Here is a 20112-nt window from a genome sequence, read left to right on the forward strand (position 1 = left end):
TCTAAGGTAAAAAATTCAGCCCCCATTCAGGAAACACTAGAACAGGGAATTAGGAAGCCTTCAGAATGCTCCATCTCACAAGTCTATCTCTCTTTATGTATCTACTTTATTCTTCTCCCTCTCTGAACACCAGTTTTCTCTGCTTCCCTGAAATATGGGTAGCTCTTAGCTCCTTAGGCCACTCATAGTTTCTGCTACATTTAGAAAGTAACTTGCTGGCTCACCGTCTGATTCCAAATTCCAACCCCAGTTAAACCGAATGTCCACTTCCACTTTAGTCAGCCATTCCCTGAGAAAACATGCCATACAGCGTGGATGCCAGCATGGAGTAAGGATGGTGAGAGAGGGCTGTGACCTGAACGGATATCTCCAATTCAGTATGAGAAATCTAGGCCAAGTGTCTAGGTTTAGCTGAACAAAAACCCAAAAAAGAAGTGAGTGGGGAATTTCCTGGCGGTCCAGTGGTTAGGACTCTGTGCTTCCACTGCAGGGGTCACGGGTTCGACCCCTGGTCGGGGAGCTAAAATCCCGCATGCCGCACAGCCAAAAACAAACAAAGAAGTGAGTGGACAAGAGAAATAGATGTATGTAACCTCACTTAATGTGTCCTGTCTTTATCAGTGCTTCTGAAGTTTCTTCCACTTTGATCAAGCCATTGTTCACTTCCTGCTTCAGGTTGGAGGGCATCTTGATGGCCTGGAAGCCCACATGAACACAATCCTTAGTTTTCACCTCTGCATGTTCCATTCTTCCAACATCAAATGTACCAGCTATACAATTGTGGATTTTCTCATAAAACCACCCTCTGGAAAGAAGCATAGGATTATTATCTCTTCTCCAACAGCTGCTTTTTAGTCTTGTAAGACCCCTGTAGGTATAAGCTAAAGCTTCCTTCTTGCAAGAAATGTTTATCATAAGAGAGAGATGAGTGTGAAAATGCCTTTTTATAGACCGTCTGTCTACTCCTGCTATGGAGATTATAAACATGAAGACATTTCATGATTTGAAATCGACTACCCCCTCCATCTCCAAGTGCTTCTGGATCACCACCCCAGCTGTTTAAAAAGTTGTTGAGCCATTAACTGCTGCTGAGGTGAGCTCCCTTTGACTTGAGGGTCCTCCACCTGCAGTACATAATATTAATGAGCAGTAAGTGACTGCCTGATGCTTCCTCCAAGAGGCCCTTCTGGGCTCTGACAAGTGCTGCCGCTGCTTCCTCATGGCTTCCTGGCCCATGGTGCCTCCAGAGTGATGGATGCCCCTCTCAGCACTTCTATTCCCACAGCTAATTGGATGCCTTGAAATCAGTCCCTCCTGAGAGCACAGAGGTTGGCGAAGCTCTTTTGTCTTTTTCGGTGTTCTTTGCTCAAGTGGTCCCAATGCTCTATAAGAAAAAGCATTTGTCACCATTCAACCCATTCTACAGATGAGCAACAGGGACAGGATTGAAGTCCCCTAAAAGAGGGAACTAGATCCTGAACCAGACTCTTAAACCTAGTTTTGGGAAGGAAAGAAGCAGGAGTCCATATTTACTTTCCCAAACCAAACCCGTGGTTAAATATTTCCAATAAATGAACTATGGAATGATTTTGGCCATCCTCATACATTTAATTTTTCAACCGCCCATTCTCTAAAGGAGCAGAAAACTGCTTTAAGAATTGTAATACATAGAATTCTACTTTATGAATCACAGTTTACTAAATGAGCAACTTACTTTAATTGCTACAAGAAAATGAAAATCGATAATGATGTTGCTTTTCATTTCAATAAAAGTAAATGGCTGATTTTCCCCATGCACTAACCCACAATACACAGAGACTCAATTTTGGGTGCTTGGTTAGCGGCTAAGCTGGTTTCTTGCCCTCCATGTTATTTGGCTGAACAAGCATGACCTTGACTATTTCTCTCCTTGAGGGAAACATTATGTGGGAATGACACATGACATCTAACACAGATATTGCCAGGATGGGCCAGGCACTCCATAGATAGTGTTGACTCATTTAACCCTTACAACAACCCTCTGAGATAGGGACTGTCATAATTGACATATGACAGATAAGGAAGCTGAGAGGTTAAGTGACTTGCCCAAGATCACACAGCTGTAAATAGCAAGTCTGGGAGTCAGACCCAGACAGTCAGGCTTGAAAGCCCATATTTTTATCACTAGACTAATTCTCTTTATATAGTATTTGTGTCTCATAGGGAACTCAGGAAATTTCATTATTTGTCTCTCACCAAACTAACAGAACCAAGCAAATGAAACCTTCCCTCTCTTGATATGATAACTTTTTTTTTTTTTTTTTTTGCGGTACTGGGCCTCTCACTGTTGTGGCCTCTCCCATTGCGGAGCACAGGCTCCAGATGCGCAGGCTCAGCGGCCATGGCTCACGGGCCCAGCTGCTCCGCGGCATGTGGGATCTTCCCAGACCGGGGCACGAACCCGTGTCCCCTGCATCAGCAGGCGGACTCTCAACCACTGTGCCACCCGGGAAGCCTATGATAACTTTTTTATCGGCCTCCTGAAAAGAAGCTAACTTGACACCCCGTTACCGGGACTATTTCTAATATGATAAAGAATTTACTCGTCTAAGAATTTACTTTGAAAAACAGTTGTAAATTTATGAGATTCGAACCTCTTAAACAGTGTTTCTCAAAGTCTGTTCTATGGACCCAGTGCACCAGCATCCTCAGGATATTTGTTTCAAACATGAAATCTGAGCTCCACACCTAGATTTCGTGAAACAGAATCCCCAGGAGTGGATCCCGTAATCTGCATTTTTAGGAAGCACTCCCATGGTTCTGTGCACACCAAAGACTGACAAGCATTACAGAGTTGCATCTGGATGTTTTAGGAGCTCCACACATCATCAATTCAACTGCAGATGATTATAGAAAGCTTTCAAAGTCTCTCTGCCTTCAGTAGCTATTTCAGGGAGAATTGTAATGTGCAAGAAGTGTTCCGAAATTGTTGCAGTCTCCTTCTGTTTGAACCAGCTGGTTAAGAAAGCTTGAATAATTTCCCAAGGGACTCTAGTTAAAGTGGACACTTGTGCACCCTTTACCTATGAAAATATAGAAAAGACACGGCTTTCCACCCTGGACTCAAAGAGAATCTTTCAGAATGGGTTTCTGATAATTTTTCTCAAAACCCTACGAAAGACCTTAGCAGAGACTATGAGACCTAGCATAATCTGACCAAGCAGCCTCCCCAGCTTTATCCTTGAACATGCTCACCCACGGCTCCAGCGACAATGAACTTCCTTCAGTTCTAATAGCACCGATGATCCTGGAACATATTATGTACCCCCAGCCCCAGCGTCTAGTTAGCTCTCCCTCTCCCTTCAGAGCCCAGCTTAAATGGTCCTTTCTCAGAAGTGCCTGCTTGAAGCAGTCAGAGCATTCTATTATCTACCACTTGTCCTAGCATCATTCCTCCATGGCACTCACCAGTTTTTCGGTCTGCTTTTGACTGTGTGGTCACTTTATTCATCTGTCTTCTCCCATAGTTTATAAGCAACAACAGTACTGTTTTGTGAATTCTGGTGTCTAGTAGAAGTGTCTGCTACCAGTTTAAATACCTCATAATGTTGGAGAGAAAGTCTTGATTCTCAGTCTAAAATTTAACATCCATTCTATAAAGATTTCATGATTTTGTTTTCATTTCTATCCCTATCATTAAATAGCAGTGGAACTAGAAAGTCTGAACCCCAGACTTCTTTATGTGTTCTAGATCCCTTTAATGAATATGTCAACAAGTCTAATCCTGATGCTATTTTTAAAGTTGCTTATAGTGTGGTTATATATTCATTAGTTGTTAAAAGGAAAGTTAATAAAAGAGTGGAAATTTCTGATTTTGAAAAGCCACAAAGTAACTATCTATTTCCTCCTTTACTTCAAAGGCTGAAATGGTTTCTTATTATTGAATAGGGTAGGGAGCACAGTGGGCCTAATTGGTGATTAGATGGGTTTTACTTAATTTTATTGTCACTTTCAAGTGTACCCTTGGTCAGCTGTATGAACTATCAAGCTTATTGTTTGTAAAAGTATTATCTATATAAGAACATTTCTTATTCCCACAGTAATTTGATCACAATGACATTTGGTTTTAAGCAATTTTGACACTAAATGATGGATTCTAAGTGTTCCAAAATTATGTGTGTCAAAAGCTAGAATTGTTCAGAACCTAAGACCTAATAGCATTTAACAAACTGTGGATATTTTAAATTATTAAAACACTGTCTTCCGGGTATTTAAACTCAAAAAATTACATTCTACATGATACTTATATATCAAAACCTAACAATTATAAGTGGATATTCTCCCATGAGTTTTTGACACACCTCCTTAAGGAAGCTGAGTGCCAGTGACTTCCCAAATTCTCCCTGGATTAAATATAGGTTTCATTTTACTCATTACGGTGGGAAAGGAGTAGAGAGCTACCGGCAAGCTAGTGACCTTGACAGAAAAGCAGTCCAGATCGTTGTGAATTACACCTCATATGATTTAGGTTACACCTTCCTAACACTGTCACCTTCCAAAACTAAAAATTCTGATATTCACATCATAAAAAATCTATGGGAAATGATAGATAATAATATTAGCTAACAATTGTATTTCATGCCTACAGTAATCTTAACACTTTCATACAAATTTCCTCACTTAGTTTACACAACAACGCAATGAAGTACGTGCTATGAATAAGCCCATTTTACAAATGAGAAAACTGAGACATAAAGGATGGCACAGCCACACGGCCATTTAGCTATTTTAGAACCAGGATTCCGACTCAGTCAGCCTGCCGAGAGAGCACCCCTCCTAACGATTAAACTAAACTACCTCCCGTACCTACTTTATATAAGAACAGTGAATTAGGAAGCTTGGTCCTGCTTTCTTTCCTTCTCTTTATTTTCTCGTTAGAGAGTCAGGGAGGGAGGTGTTTTGTTTTGTTTTGTTCTAAAGGAGAAGCTGAAAGTGAGCCTTCTTTCTTTTTGAACATCTTTTTCCAAAGCCAGTTCCCTTCATCTGAGGCCAGGAAGGACACTGATTCAGGAGACAGAGCACTAATGAGCTTCCCCCTTTGTCTCCTTCCCTGTCTCTCCACTCTGCAGTTAATAGCCAAGATACCAACCATCACGGCAGTTTGCAACTTGCACGGGGAGAAACTGCAGGTATTTAAGCAATCGCATCCAGACATAGTGAATACACTCTTTCCTCCGTTATACAAGGAGCTCTTTAATCCTGACTGTGCCACCGTCTGCAAGTGAAGGTGACGAGCGAACTGTCTCATAGTCATGGAATGCAGCACCATTAAGACAAAAGCAATGTGTTCATGAAGACTTAAGGAAAATGTCACTACTGCAACATTAGGAATGTCCTGCACTTAATACAATTATTTTTCACCGCTACAGTTTGAAGAATGTAAATATGCACCTGAGTGGGGCTCTTTTATTTGTTTGTTTGTTTTTGAAATGACCATAAATATACAAATATAGGACACTGGGTGTTATCTTTTTTTTAATTTTATTCAGGTATGTTTGGGGAGACAACTGTTTATAGAATTTTATTGTAGATATATACGAGAACAGAGCAGTACTTTACATGATTACTTTTCCTGTTGATTGTTCAAATATAATTTAAGAAAATTCCACTTAATAGGCTTAACGATTTCTATGTTTTTAGATAGTTGATGCATGTATAAATTTGTAGCTGTCTTGGAAAGCACTGTGCATGTATGTAATGGGTATATAATATCTGAGAATATTATATATGACTATTACTTATACGTGCACATGCACTGTGGCTTAAAATACCATACCTACTAGCAAAGGAGGTTCAGTCAGGCACTATTATGTTATTTACCTTGTGTTATATGTTACCTTTATGTTAGACAATCAGGATTTTGTTTTCCCAGCCAGAGTTTTCATCTATAGTTAATAGCAGAATGGTACCAATTCAGAAATGTCTACAAAGGAATAAATATAATGCATGACCTCTGTATAAAAACTCTGTTTCGATCAATGACATCAAAGCCTTGTCAAGATGGTACATATTGGAAAAAAAAAATCAGTATTTGGAGCCATTTTCCTGTTTTAAGAATTAGGCCACAGATAACATTGTGGAGTCCAGGGCTTTTTTGACCAAACAATAGATATTTCCACCAGGACACATAAAACAGTTTTTTTTTTTCCTTTGGATTTCAAGTTGTGAAAGAACCTTCATTTTGGTGCTTATTGTATCTTTAACAGAGAAATACAGTCTGTAGATTATGACCACCAGCAATTTTTGCTAATAAAATTAGAGGAAAAGAGTAGGTCAGAGCCCAGGGTCCTAATGCCATTTCATGTAAACATTTTTCTCTCTAACCATTTTTTTTTTTCAAAGAAGAGGAAGAAAGAGAATATACAAAGTAAGGAAGTAGTTCTTTATGTTCATTCTCTTGAATAAGTTTGTTAGAAAATGCAGCAATAAAGGGGGAGGCAGGACTTTCTACGTCCTTCTAGTCTGGGGTCTCTAATTTTTTCAACTCCACAATGCTGTATTATAAAAATATAGCAAAACCTTGATAGATTAGATTAGAATAAAAGATCTGGGTTATTCTACAGAGCTAATACACCTCAAAGCCAAAACTATTTCCTGTGCCGTCTGGAATTGCATCATCCATCTAGCCGGGGATTATTTTTTTAGCAACTTTTAAAAGTACAGAATGCAAGAGGTGAGATCACGATTAGACAATTTGGATTTCCTAGTACTTCCTCACTTCTCCACTTGCTGACCAATCAAAGCGATCACCAGAAAAGCATAAATTCCAGGGAGTTTGTTCTGCCTGTGTTCTGGAGGCCTTATGCCTTTGGTCTCATTTGATCCAAAATAAGATTTTTTAAAAGGGAGCTAGAGAAGAGCTTAGTGTATAAGACAATGAAAATTATGATCTCCTATAAGTGTAGCCTGGCCATCAACTCATGAAGACCTGCCCTTTTCTCCTTGTCCAACACACACACACACACAAATGCACACCTGCTTTGTGAAGTTTCCATCAGTGGAAACTTTTGATTTTTTTTTTTTTTTTTTTATCTCTTATGCTCTCCTGAAGTTAGATGGTTGAGAGCCATCTCCATGATGCCACAGAACTGCAAACTGATGATCAAACAGTAGTGTTAGTCTTTGCTTTTAGAAAACAGAGTCTTTGCCCACATCATGATTGATGAATTCCTAACCAATAGGGAAAAACAGAAAGGCTTTAAAATAATGAATCTCTTTCTCAACTACCGTTATATTCAATTAATTTAACTACATTGAACCAAATTACCTTCAGTGTCTAAGAAGACAGCTGTAGACTGCTTATTATGCTGCTACAGGGACTCAATTCTTTTTGGTGTAAATGTCACTCCTGCTAGCTCTTTGTATAAAGAATTAATTCCAAGAGTCATATTTCCTTCTAATGGAAAGATTACTTTACTGATTGTTAGGAAAACAGGGTAATGGAAGGCACTCAATTAAACCAAACCGTTTCCAAATGCAATGTATGTTTTATGATTGGCTTGTGATAGGCGATGCTTAATGTGTCTACTTGGTGTTTCCCTTTGAGCTTTGAACTTATGTCAAACTTTGTTTTCATTGTTCTGTTGGCTTAGTGTTTCCAATTGTCAGCCTGTAATTCCTGCTCAGTTGCAAAGGGAACCATTTGTTTCCTCCAGTTTACCTTAGAGGATTTAAATTGGCTCAATTGATGAAGTGGCTGAGAATTTCTCCTCCCCTGTCCCATGGGTGATATAGGAAAAAGATTGTTCCCCACATTTGCCTCAGGAGGTACTGGATTTGAATTTGTGTCGTTTCCAGTAGTGCAAGCATTTCACTGGGACGGCATGAACCTTTTGAAGCTAGGGGACAGGAAACAGCTAGCAACTGAACCAGAACAAAATAGTGGAAACCAGTACACACTCAGCCCCGTTCAGTTGAGAAAAGAGATTTCCATTTTTCGCCACAGTTGCCAAATCTGTCCCTTGAAAGAGAGCCAAGTCATGTTTTCAGTGGTAACAAAGCACCTTTAAAAGCTGCCCTTTGAACATCTCCTTGCTGCATCTCGAGGTATTTTGAAATTTCAGTTAAGAACAACTTTCTTTACCACACGCAATCTTTGTCCCTGCCCCATGAAGACTCATGAGTGGTTGCAACACGTTCATGATAAAATGTGCACTGGAAGAAAGGACCCAGGATCTGTACTTTTCACTTCAAACTTCGTAAATGACAATCACTGCTTGATGCAGATGTTGCACTGTATTCACTCAGGGATGTTTTGTTTTTTTAAAAAAGAAAAAAAGAAGAAAAAAAAAAAGTACACCAAGAAGGAAGGAAAAAAAAAAAAAAACAGGAAAATGACAACAAAATGTAAATGGCATAAATTAAATATGCCAGTAAGAGAACCTCTCTGACAAGGCTTTCAGACCAACGAGCAGTAACTTCATGTTGTAAGCTGAATTTACTTTCACTATTTGGACTTGCTGAAAAGTTGCTCATGAGTAGGAATAATTTAGTCTCATTTTCTAAAATCTGCTGAGAGCCAAATGATCCAGCTGCCCCATCTATAGGAATATGTATCTCCCAGAGAACCCAAGCTTCCTATACAAGTCCTGAGCAAGCCATCTCAGTAGCATTCGATGAACCTGACAACGGAGGTGACCTGTGGTCTGTAAAAAGAAAGGCAAATTTTGGAGGCAATATAGGAGAATAAGGGATTCCACATCTGGCTTAACATCTCACATCTGCCCCAACTCTCCATGACTCAGGTCCTCTTTGTATTCCTTTTTCTGCAGCTCTTTTATCCCTAAAGACTGAAAGCTGAGGGTGGAGATGTATTCGACAAACATAACCTTTCTGGATTTCCCTTGTTTTAATAGTGTCTTCAGGGCTCTGGACTAAAGGACCACTGAGTAGGTGAAAACAGAGAATATAGTGGTCTCTTGGGTAGACTTCTTTGACAGAATCTAAGAGACTCTGGATATTAACAGTAGGTGCCAGGGGGGCATCAGTTCATTTCCTATCATAGCTGCCTGTTCAACACATAACTTCATAGCAGTCAAGCTCAACTGCTTGGAGGAAACCTCGCACATGGATAGTCAACTCAGGCTCACTTTCTACAGTCCCATGGGTACCAGACTTGACTGCAAAAGCAATTCTTGTGTCCCAAGGACGCAACTTAACAGCTTTTTTCAAAAACATCAGTCAGCTGCAAATGATGTCAGTTTTGTTCCATGTTCTTTGTTTCCACTTACTATAGAAGCAAGGAAGAATTCTACTGCTATTGGAAATTAGAAGAAATAACTTTTTCACGATTCTTTTTTCTCTGTAAACTTTAGTTTCCAGTGGGTTACGACGATTGACAGGAAATTCAGGCAAGGATGTCTGTGCCCAGACAGAACCACCGTTCAAGAGAACAGCAATAACTTTGAAGTGTGCATCTGTAGTCAAACTTTGTACAAAGTCCCTCTAAACAGAAAGAAAGGCTCACCATCTGCTTTAGGTGAAGTGGTATTTGATTTTCTGTTCCCAACTACTAGTGCAAGCAGCAACCTGATATGGGAAACCACGTGGGTCTTTAGACAAGAGTTGACAACCATTTGGGGTTGGTAGTAGGGGAGTGTCTCAGGACACCAGAGGTACATGTTCATTTAAAGCAAAGGTTAAAAATTCCAAAGTCTAAAAGGGCCAGGGAGTTGATGCAAATGAGCTTGCCACTAGCAGACCGGTGGCCAGCTAGCAAGGAAATGCCCCAATGAAAAGGGGCATCCAACAGTCAGCAAAGCTGAAGTATTGCTAAAGTTTCTAAATCTTATGCAGTCTCTTGAGTTGTAAATGTCAGTTGATTCAGAGCTTAGTGCAGACCAAACAAATATGTCTCTGGGCAGAAGGCGGTCCACGATTTGCAACCCCTGGCTTAAAGCAAAATCCAATCTAGGGGCCTGTTTGGCTGGAGCAAGTCTGTCCAGATAAAACTCTGGATGATATCAGTCGGGGGTTAGGGGTCAGGAGATCTTGCTCTTCTGATTCTCAATTTCGTTTTCATATTTGACTATCACTGCTAGAATATATAGTAAGAGGTCAGCTTTAAAAATGGCAAACAGTCTAAAAATGAAAATAATTTAATGATGGCTTATAAAAGACACTTCCATCCGTTTTGCCCAAACTCCCAGCTTCATAGAGCCAGGTGGTCAGATTTCTTGCCACTTTTCTTCTGAAAGTCCAATGCACAATTTTTATGCTTTTGAGTCTCAGTGTGTTTCTTTAGATGTGTGGCTTCATTATCTAGGAGTTCTTACTTTTCCCTTGGTTGTAGCTAAAGAATTCATTCAATAATCACAATAGCATAGTCCTCCATTGTTATGAAGTGCGGGACCATGGACCCCTTTACAGTGGATGGGGGTTGTCTGTTGGTGCACTTTTTTCCCAAGCTGCTGAAATTCCTCCAAAGTGAACCGGCCATAGTAATCTTTGCCTCCTGCATGACTGTAAGCACAACCTCCAGTGATCAGACAGAGCAGCTCAGTGATTGTTCTTATGGCCAAAAATAAAGCACAAGTTTACCGGCATTGAATAAGCCCAGCTGAGGGAAGCCAGGGAATGTGCATCCCCGCTGGGCAGCATGATCCTTCTATAAAACCATGCTCTTTGGGCAGCGGCTGGAGGGCATTTGCCCGCCTGGGTCACGACCAGATGCAGACACACACTAGGTATGTCTGAGAAGCTCCAGATCCCATCTCCAAGCACAGTACTGTCTGCTTCATCTGATTAACACACACACACAGGAATGAAAACTACACCTATAGAAAACTGAGTATGTATTGTAGAAATGTAGAGGAAAAATAAAAATATTTTTTCAAATGTAATTACTTTTAATATATGCTTGTGGAAGGTCTAATACAATGTATGCTGTCTCTGTAATTTTTTCTGTAAATAACCAGAGACAGTGAATACACTGATTTTTCTATGTCTCTGTTTAAGCATAAGACTTTGTAACGATTTTTTTAGAGGGGGAAAAACCAACAAAGAGCGAATATGTACTTGCTTCCTTTCTGCGTGTTACGTACTTCTCAGAAACTGGTTGTAACAGTTTAAGCATCTTGACTGGTCATTGGTGTTAAGTGTACACTTCTTTTTATAAGACAGCTGAGAAAGGGACAGGGCTGTCAATTAAATCTGCTCCAAAGAATCTGTATTGAAGATTGGCCTAAGACCTGCAAACTCTATCTGAACTAGACAACATGAAAAAGGAAAGTTTTAAAAAAAATGTTGCCTAAGTCCTCTTTCCTCGTAGCAAATGGCTTAGTCCATATCCTTTCTGCATGGAATAGCTTAAGGAAAACAAACTCTGCTTTCTGATGAACAAAATATTTTTGTACACATTTATTTCATATTAATAACCCCAAGGTCAGACCACTCATTCGCTGAAGCCATAACTGACCTTTACCAAATAAATGTTGTCAAGAACCTGGGGGAGGGTTGGGGAGAGACTGAGAGGGAGGAAAATTGAAGGTGTCATGAGCTGTAACAACACAGGCAGGAGCAAGTCTGATGAACCTGATGCTTTTCCTGCATCCCAAATACGAGTTTAAAAGGCTAGTATTTTATGATGACCGATTTATAATTTAAAAAAAAGATATTTAGATTTAAATGAGACTTTCCAGTATTTTTGAAATCCCTGACAATAATTCCTTGCTTTTAGGGTTGAGAGAAATGATTTTCATATACTTCCAACATTCAGAGATTTAATGTTTTTACCTTAGCTCCAGCTTACGCGTGTAAAGTGGAGAGCAGCGCTGCAACCTCCAGCGTTGAAACCATGTGCTGTTAGGGGCTTAGCTGTACCTACCGACCACTACTGCACCTTGAATGTGCAGCTTGTGTCTCTTACTAGCATGCACGTCATTGCTGGCAACGCGCACCAGGTGCATTGCCAGACGTATGTAAAATAAAAGTATGCACTCTAAAAAGCATAATAATTATTCTTTTTTAAAGGAATAATGCCTCCTATAGTCTTTGATTTTTCTGGAGCTTAATTACATTATTACATGTATTATTATTGGCCTATAGAGGCAAAAGGCAAACTACAAATAAACCCAGTGACATATATAGTTTTAAAATCTACAATTTTCTGATCTCTCTCTCCTTGTTTAACATGTAAGGCCTAATTTCTGTGTACGTGAGTAAAACTGCAGCCTGAGTCATTTAGGAAGTAAGCATTGAGTTTTTTTATTATAAATATGCTAGAATAAAACAGCACTCCCTAACAATTAAAAACAGAGTTTTATATTACTTTAGAATGTAATAGGTTTTTGTCCTTATTTTATGTCCTGTAAATTATTAGTTGAATACTGTTAGCATTCCCTGATAATGCACACATGATTTCTGAATGTTTTCTGTAAATGACAATCAATGTTTATGAAGTTCCCTCCTTTAATGCTGAACAAAATTAAAAGAAGGAAAAGAAAAAGTCTTGCCTCGTTTTCTTTTTCTTACACAGGAAACAAGGAGGCTGTGAAGAAGATAGATTTGGCTTTGAAAACATTATTCCATGGGTTCCAACTTACAGAGTTGCCCTTTTTCTAGTAAATACTGGGTAATTTTTTTCTGGAAATTCTTGTGTCCTCATGGACTTAGCCTGAGTTAGAAATGCTCATTGAGAAAAGACCCAGGCTTCATTCTAGCCAAAGAGCTTACAAAGTTGGAATTAAAATGAGAGCAACACTCTCAAAGATAATAAGTAAAATAAAGCTAATAGCCCTCCTTTCCTAGAACTTTCACAAAACAAAGGCCCTGCTAGAAGAATCATAAGCAACTCCTCTGCTGTTGAAGTAAGTTACAGCAGGTTTGAAATACATGAAAGTTTTCAGATAATAATTCATGATTAAGTCTCTAGATCTGATTTTTTTTAAACAAATCATCACCAAGCTGCTCCAACACCAGAATCAATGCTCACCAACATACGAATGCTCTGAGTCTTATCTGAGCTGTAGTCAGAAGCGATTGAAGATAATCACAGACTCACAGTGATGTTTTAAAAAAAAGTTCTAAGAGGTGATGGTAATTTTTCAGGTGCTTGGTAGTCGTTGCAGGTTGGGGTCCCTAGAGCTGAGATGTTCTAAGAAAAGTAGTTTAAAGCAAGATTTAATGATTTTAAAACTAAAACCACTGGCCCATATGACAGGATGAGCATCAGAAAGCTTTCTGTAGAGTCTCTCCCAACTTTAGTCTTTGGAACCAGTAGAAACCCTTGCAGTACGTATGTTTCAAGCAACTTCTCAGCTCAAAACGTCCGGATCCCCTGTGGACCTGAAACAGAACTGCACTGATGTTTCTGTTAGAGCACCACTTGTGTCCCTTGGTTTCTAAGATGGTCTTCAAGTGACCAGAGACATCAAGTACATCAACACAACCTATCCCAGGCTCATGTCAATTGTCACCAATAGGTCATAGAACTCTTTACTATAAAATCATCTAAACTTTTAACAGAAACCTAGATTTAAGCAGCACTGAAACTCAAGGTGAAATTTACCATTTTTTACATTTAGGTTGAACCATGTAAGATGACAATTATTAACCTTTGATAGTGCTACCAAAATTACGAATTAAGCCCTTTTTGTGCACAAAGCTTTGTTTCATTCATAGATCCTCTTCTTTATTTAAGAGTAAGAACTGGGCTCTTTTTCGTGGCGCCTCGGAGGCGGTCGGCAGCTTCAGAATGAAGCTGAACATCTCTTTCCCGGCCACTGGCTGCCAGAAACTCATTGAAGTGGACGATGAACGAGAACTTCGAACCTTTTATGAGAAGTGTATGGCCACAGAAGTTGCTGCTGACGCTCTGGGTGAAGAATGGAAGGGTTATGTGGTCCGAATCAGTGGTGGGAACGACAAACAGTGTTTCCCCATGAAGCAGGGTGTCTTGACCCATGGCCGAGTCTGCCTGCTACTGAGTAAGGGGCATTTCTGTTACAGACCAAGGAGGACTGGAGAAAGAAAGCGCAAATCTGTACGGGGCTGCATTGTGGATGCCAATCTGAGCGTTCTCAATTTGGTCATTGTAAAAAAAGGGGAGAAGGATATTCCTGGACTCACTGATACTACTGTGCCTCGTCGCCTGGGGCCCAAAAGAGCTAGCAGAATCCGCAAACTTTTCAATCTCTCTAAAGAAGATGATGTCCGCCAGTATGTTGTGAGAAAGCCCCTAAACAAAGAAGGTAAGAAACCTAGGACCAAAGCACCCAAGATTCAGCGTCTTGTTACTCCACGTGTTCTGCAACACAAACGTCGGCGAATTGCTCTGAAGAAACAGCGTACTAAGAAAAATAAGGAAGAGGCTGCAGAATATGCTAAACTTTTGGCCAAGAGAATGAAGGAGGCCAAAGAAAAACGCCAGGAACAGATTGCCAAGAGACGGAGGCTGTCCTCTCTGAGAGCTTCTACTTCTAAGTCTGAGTCCAGTCAAAAATGAGATGTTTTTAGAGTAACAAATAAATAAGATCAGACATCACAAAAAAAAAAAAAAAAAAAAAGAGTAAGAACTGGTAACGTGTTCCCATAATCACACCAGGCTCATGTGCATGAGGCATTTCAGGTATCAAAGGAGTAGCCAGGGTTTGGCCTCATACTCCAGTGGCAGCAGCTCCTTGACCAAAATAAAGATGAGGTAGAAGTGAAGCAAACCCTCTAATGCCATCTTGGTAGGAAGGTGCCTCCGGTTACCAAGCCACCATACTATAGAAGTTTTCTCTGTTTTCCAAACTTGAACTTGCTAAGCTTAAGTGGTTGAATAAAGATTATTCTAAGAGACTGCAGAATTGTTGATGGCGATGCCTCACAGATCTTAAATCTCCCAAGTTCGTGGAGTAGGGCATGGCATAGTGCAAGCATTCAACAAATGTGGCAACTATGTATTGGGGTCCATTCTCCTTCTGTAATTTTAGCTTCCCTACTATCTATTCCCTGTCATCTTACTGGTTTTGCCCTTGAGCAAATCATCCTCCAGCAGAGGCACCAGATATAGACATGCTTTTTACCGTAAGAAATGAGAGGGGAAATGGTAGCCCACTGGCAAAGGGCATTGGAAAAATGCTCTTTCCCTTCCTTTCTCCAAAGATTTAACCAAAAGCAATAAGAGAAGGAGCCTGAGTGGCTAAAAAGCCTGGACTTGCCATGTCCCTCTCAAATCTCCCAGTCTGGTTACATCAGATGACAAACTCTCAGTCAAAAAGAAGAGATCTGGAGAACTGATTAATTCTTAAGCTATATCACTGCACAAGTAAGAAATTTTAGAGAAGGTACTACTTCCTAGGAGATGGAACCCATTATATCTGTGACCATGTGTTCCTGTTGCCGCAGTCATAACAGTGGGCCAGATGTCATCTTAGTCACTGGATACTTTGCATGTGGCCAGAGATGAGGGAAACAAGAGAGAGCTTGCAGGATTACACAGTAGGTTTGGATGGGCCAGGCCTACCCACATTCCATGAGTCGGAATTAATCCCACAGAACCACATAACAGTAAAGGTTATGGGAAATGTAGTCCAGTTGCGTGCCCATGGGAAAGGGAAACCAGGTTGGGAAACACTTAGCAGTCCTGACACAAATGTGAAAGGAGTCCAAGAAAATCTCTAATCTGATTTCCTATCAGATACTGCAACAAACATTTATCAACAAATACTTATTTCCACTAATACATGCCAGACACTATGTACTGGGAATACAGTTGTGAAGTTGGACAGATATAGACTCTGCCCTTACGGAATCTATGCTCTAGGTCCAAGAAAGATGGGTATACAAAAGGGTGAAAACTAATACAAATAACTAGAAAAGATAAACTTTATGACAACTGTTACACTAGCTACAAAAAAAATTACACAGTGTTCATACAGGTGGTCACTTATTCTCTATTTAATTCTACTCTTGAACTCATTATCACCCATCATAGCCCATTCTGGTGTTTTTTGTTTTCTGTTTTACAATGTTAATTATTTTATTAATTTCTTAATGGTGAGACAAAAATCTTCCTTCTCTTATCTTTTATCCCCAGTTATAGCTAGCTCTGCTTATTAAGACTAAGCAGAGCAAGTGTATGTCTAGACCTATTTTGGCATATCAACACCTTAGATAAAACAGATATATCGTTCACTCATCACTCCCAGGCTTCTTTTTTGCACATCGAAAATTATCTGTTACCCAAACATTCCCCACAATGTAATCCGCTCATAAAGACAAGTGTTGTTCACTTGAAGAACCTCATCGGAACAACCAATAACACAAATCAGTGACAAGAGAATCAATCGGACATCCTGCATATATCAGTGATGTCAGTCATATCTGCATTTAGAACATGGCTTTTACAGACACTTATGTTTTAAAATGTAGGGGTTTTAATTATTATTCCTATTACTATTACAACTACTACTACTACCACTATGATGATGATGATGATGCAGGTATGGTGAAGCAGGTTTGTTACTGACAGTTCCCAATTAGAGAAAAAAGAATGCACAAATAGACACACCTCCTCCTCTTATATAGTGTGCATTCCAGTGATATTTTGTAATTTCCCACCTATTCAATGAGATGATGACACTAAATTGATTTCAAGAAAATGAAGGTATTCCTCGAACATCTGTATTTATGAAGACAAGTCACACAGTTTGTTCCTAATGCAAAGAAAAGGGGTCAAAGTAGCATCAGAAAATAACAGGGCACAGAGAAGAGAGAAAGTCATTTGAAGAAAGCTGTAAGAGGCATCTGAGAGGTAAATGGATTAAGTGGGAATTCTGGGATTCAAATGTGGCTGCAATCCCAAACATACCTTCATCCTTCCATGCACTTTTCCCAGGGTCCAATGACCCACTTATGTATTAAACATGAAATAAGAGAATTTACAACACGTTCTCATAGCCAGCTAAAAATATTTAACCAGGAGGATGGAGAATAGAATTAATAATCACTTTATAGCTCCAAGTAGCAGCAGAAGGGATTTGCCAAATGGCAGGGAAGTTTTACTGGAGCTATGATCCATACCAAGCTACCATGTAGTATCACTGAGAATTTGTTAACAACTTCTTTCTGCATACTTCCCATCCTTGCCACACTCTACAAACAAGCCTAAAGCCCTGCAGTTCTCTAACATGTTCAGGTAAAATGCCATGTGCTCTTTCCCCTTTGGAAAGATAAAACATTTTAAGGTGGGATGGAGCTGATTAAGTGTTAGGGGTAGGTTAGTGGGGAAAGCAAAGTCGGGAACGACTTTCCCCAAATAAATAGTAACTCTGATGACCTTCAGTCTGCAGAAACTTCAAATCCCACATCCACATCATTGGTCAGGGAATTCTTGTTCATTATGCAGTGAAATTCCCTGTGCACAACCAGACAGATGATTAGATAAAAACATGACACGTGTAGAAACTTGATTTTTTTTTTTTTTGGAGGGGAGGGGTGTCTGGTGCTTAAAGCCATTGAGCCCTAGATGTTTCTAGTTTTTGGAAGAAAAATTCATAAAAAAGATTAGCTATTAAAATAATCCCCTCCCCCCAAATAACCATTTGGCACACATCTTAATTCTACATCATCCAACTGAGAGAAAATCTTCATCTTTATTGATTTTTTAAGTTAAAACTAATTGTTTCAGGATAATAAAAAAGGGGAGGTCTCTCTAAATTCTCCTTTCCAAAGCACTGTTCCTCCCTGAAATTAGGAATTAAATTCTTAAAAGTAATTTTATGTGAACCTGTGGAGACTCAACTCTCAGGTAGCTAACTGGCACCATTCTGTGGGAAGTATTCCTTAGCAAAATTTAAAGCTCTTATCTGGACAGGTTCAAGGTAGCAGTCAGATTGCTCTTTCTAATTCCCATTCCAGAGAGGAATCCCAGATGCTATCTAGACAGTTCCATCCAACTTCCAGCTTTTACCTCACTCACACCTTCACCTGCCCGCCCAATTGCCCTCAGTTGACTGTGCAGTAAAACACTTTTTAAAAATAGACTCTTCAAAGAAAGAGCCCAGATGCTTGCTTAAAACAACCAGTAAATTTTTTCACACTAGTTTTTTTCATTAGTTTTTCACAAAGATTGTATTAGCTACTTTTCTGTTTGTCCCCAAAGGTCAGGGATAACAATTTCTAAATGCAAGGGATTGTGATCAAGTGTAAAAGAAAAATCTGAGGGAAAGCAGAAAGGAGAGCTGAGCTCAGGCCCCACATCCCAAAATCATGTCTCTTTCCCTCATCCATTCAACAAACATTAATACTTATGTGCTAAGTATTATACCAGATCCAAAGGATAAAAAGATGGCTAACATGGTCCCTGTCCCTGAGGTTTTTCATAGTGTAGCAAGGGTGGCAGACCAGCAAACAAAGGCAGTGACACACATCACAAGAGGTGTTCAGAGAGAGGATTCTGGTACCTGTAAAGGGGGTGCAATTAAATCTACTTGGAAATAGCTGTGGGAGCAAAATGGGGAAACTTAGAGAAACAGTGCCATTTGAAATGAGCCCTGAAGGATGACAAGATGTTCTTCCTAATAAAGAGTATTTCTAGTAGTGGAAGAAGCATATACAAAGAGAGAGAGAGAGAGGGAGAGAGAGAGAGAGAGAGAAGGCTAGAATATGAAGCAACTGGCAGCTGCATTCCAAATATTACCCTCAGACATGTTTTTTTGGCTTATACTTAATTAGGAAATTCCATATAAAACTGGACTCTCCAGATTCTTTTATTAAAAAAAATAGAAGATCTGGCAATAATATTCCCACATTCTTGTATGGAAAAATTGTTCCTTTTAGGACATGTTTTCTCCAGTTTTGCTCTTTACTCATATTTTACCAGCCTGGCTCTTTCGATGACTGAGTACATGGTGAACAATGATGAAAGATCAATGGAGAAAGGGTAAAAGTAGGCTAGTTACGAAGGCTCTGGAATCCTGCCTGAAAAGCTTTCTGAAAAGCATATCTTTAACTCGGTGTTGCTATGACTATGCCCTCATGGAACTGGTCATCCACAAGCTGGGTTTTCCTTGTAAGTCTTTTTTAAACATTGGGACTGGTTGCCACTCATCTACATTGATGTACTAGGAAAAAATATGTTATTTATTCTAATCGCAACTACCTGCTCTGGAAGACATTTTCTGTTAAGTAGAAAACTCTCCATTCTATTGAGACGTAAGAGTTTTGGATTTACAAGTTTGGGAGAAGAATTCAAAGTTCCGAAGGCTCTCCAAGAGGAAGGAAGTATATGGGGAAACGGGGGGAAGACACCAAGAAAGGAGCCAATGAGATCATGAAACTTAGGTGCAGATGGGCCAAAGGATCCATGAGGAAGTCTCAGTGGCAGGATTTTAGGAACAGGGATGGTAAACGTATGGGTTTAGATTGTTTTCTGCTTGGTGAACTTACGGCACCACCACCTCCACCATGACCCCCCCACCCACAGACTCCTCATTTTCAGTAAAGTCAACCTCAAAATGGTTTATGTGACCTTGAGGATTCAAATACCCAGAAACTCACAGAAATATTCAGATGATGCTTAGATTTCTTTAGCTAGATGTTAGATGGAGCATGGAGTTGTGTGCTTCATCTAGAGCTCATAAAACAAGAAAGCCCTACCCAATATTAAGTTTATACTGGAACTTAATAACTGAGGAAATAATATTTAAAAGAAAATTTGCTTATTAAATTATTTTATGACTCATCTTAATATCTGATAATAATGTATTCTTTTTCTGTAAGGAGCAACATGACTCCCAGGAGCTCTGACACCTGAACACATGTGATGAGCATGAAGCAAGAGACTTTCTGAGGCTCTCCACGTCCCTAATTGGGAAATGATCCATGGAACTCAACCTAGGAGGAACCAGAGGGTACTTCCTCCAAGCCTCCCCCTGCCTTGTGGGGAGGTAGTGCCCTTGTAGGCAAAGGCCGTGGCAAGCTCTATACTAGCTTGCCTGACTGCCCTTTGTTAATGAGCACAGCTCTACCTGCAATGGAACTGAATTGCAAGGTCTCACCAGCTGGTGAAACAGCTTTGGTCTATAATTCACCTCCTGGCTCCTGGTTCTTATGTCTGATGAATGAAAATCCCCAAGCTTCTCATTC

At 39.8% G+C, this 20112-nt stretch overlaps 3 protein-coding genes across 14 annotated transcripts in view; 2 read left to right on the forward strand and 1 right to left on the reverse strand.

Annotated features, from left to right (window-relative positions):
- RORB (RAR related orphan receptor B) overlaps positions 1 to 12468 on the forward strand; it is a 188442-nt gene extending 175974 nt beyond the window's left edge. Inside the window, exon 10 of the mRNA XM_019934665.3 lies at positions 5109 to 12468. Within this exon, the coding sequence (XP_019790224.1) occupies positions 5109 to 5264 (156 nt within the window). The 3' untranslated portion in view covers positions 5265 to 12468. The remainder of the gene's footprint in view (positions 1 to 5108) is intronic.
- The window catches only part of TRPM6 (transient receptor potential cation channel subfamily M member 6), a 192318-nt gene that overhangs the window by 15120 nt on the left and 157086 nt on the right, over positions 1 to 20112 (reverse strand). For 11 of the 12 annotated variants that reach the window (XR_012332562.1, XR_012332552.1, XR_012332553.1 and 8 more), the window contains one exon: positions 599 to 805. The gene's annotated coding sequence lies outside the window, so the exon portion shown is untranslated. Of the gene's footprint in view, positions 1 to 593; positions 806 to 20112 lie in introns of all 12 variants that reach the window. The other variant, XR_012332555.1, reaches the window with a different exon arrangement.
- LOC117312636 (small ribosomal subunit protein eS6-like) lies at positions 13718 to 14516 on the forward strand. The gene has a single exon (XM_033858179.2). The coding sequence runs from the start codon at positions 13733 to 13735 to the stop codon at positions 14480 to 14482; it is 750 nt and encodes a 249-aa protein (XP_033714070.1). The 5' UTR covers positions 13718 to 13732; the 3' UTR covers positions 14483 to 14516.

The sequence above is a fragment of the Tursiops truncatus genome, chromosome 6 (assembly GCF_011762595.2).
Source record: "Tursiops truncatus isolate mTurTru1 chromosome 6, mTurTru1.mat.Y, whole genome shotgun sequence".
Classification (NCBI taxonomy): domain Eukaryota; kingdom Metazoa; phylum Chordata; class Mammalia; order Artiodactyla; family Delphinidae; genus Tursiops; species Tursiops truncatus.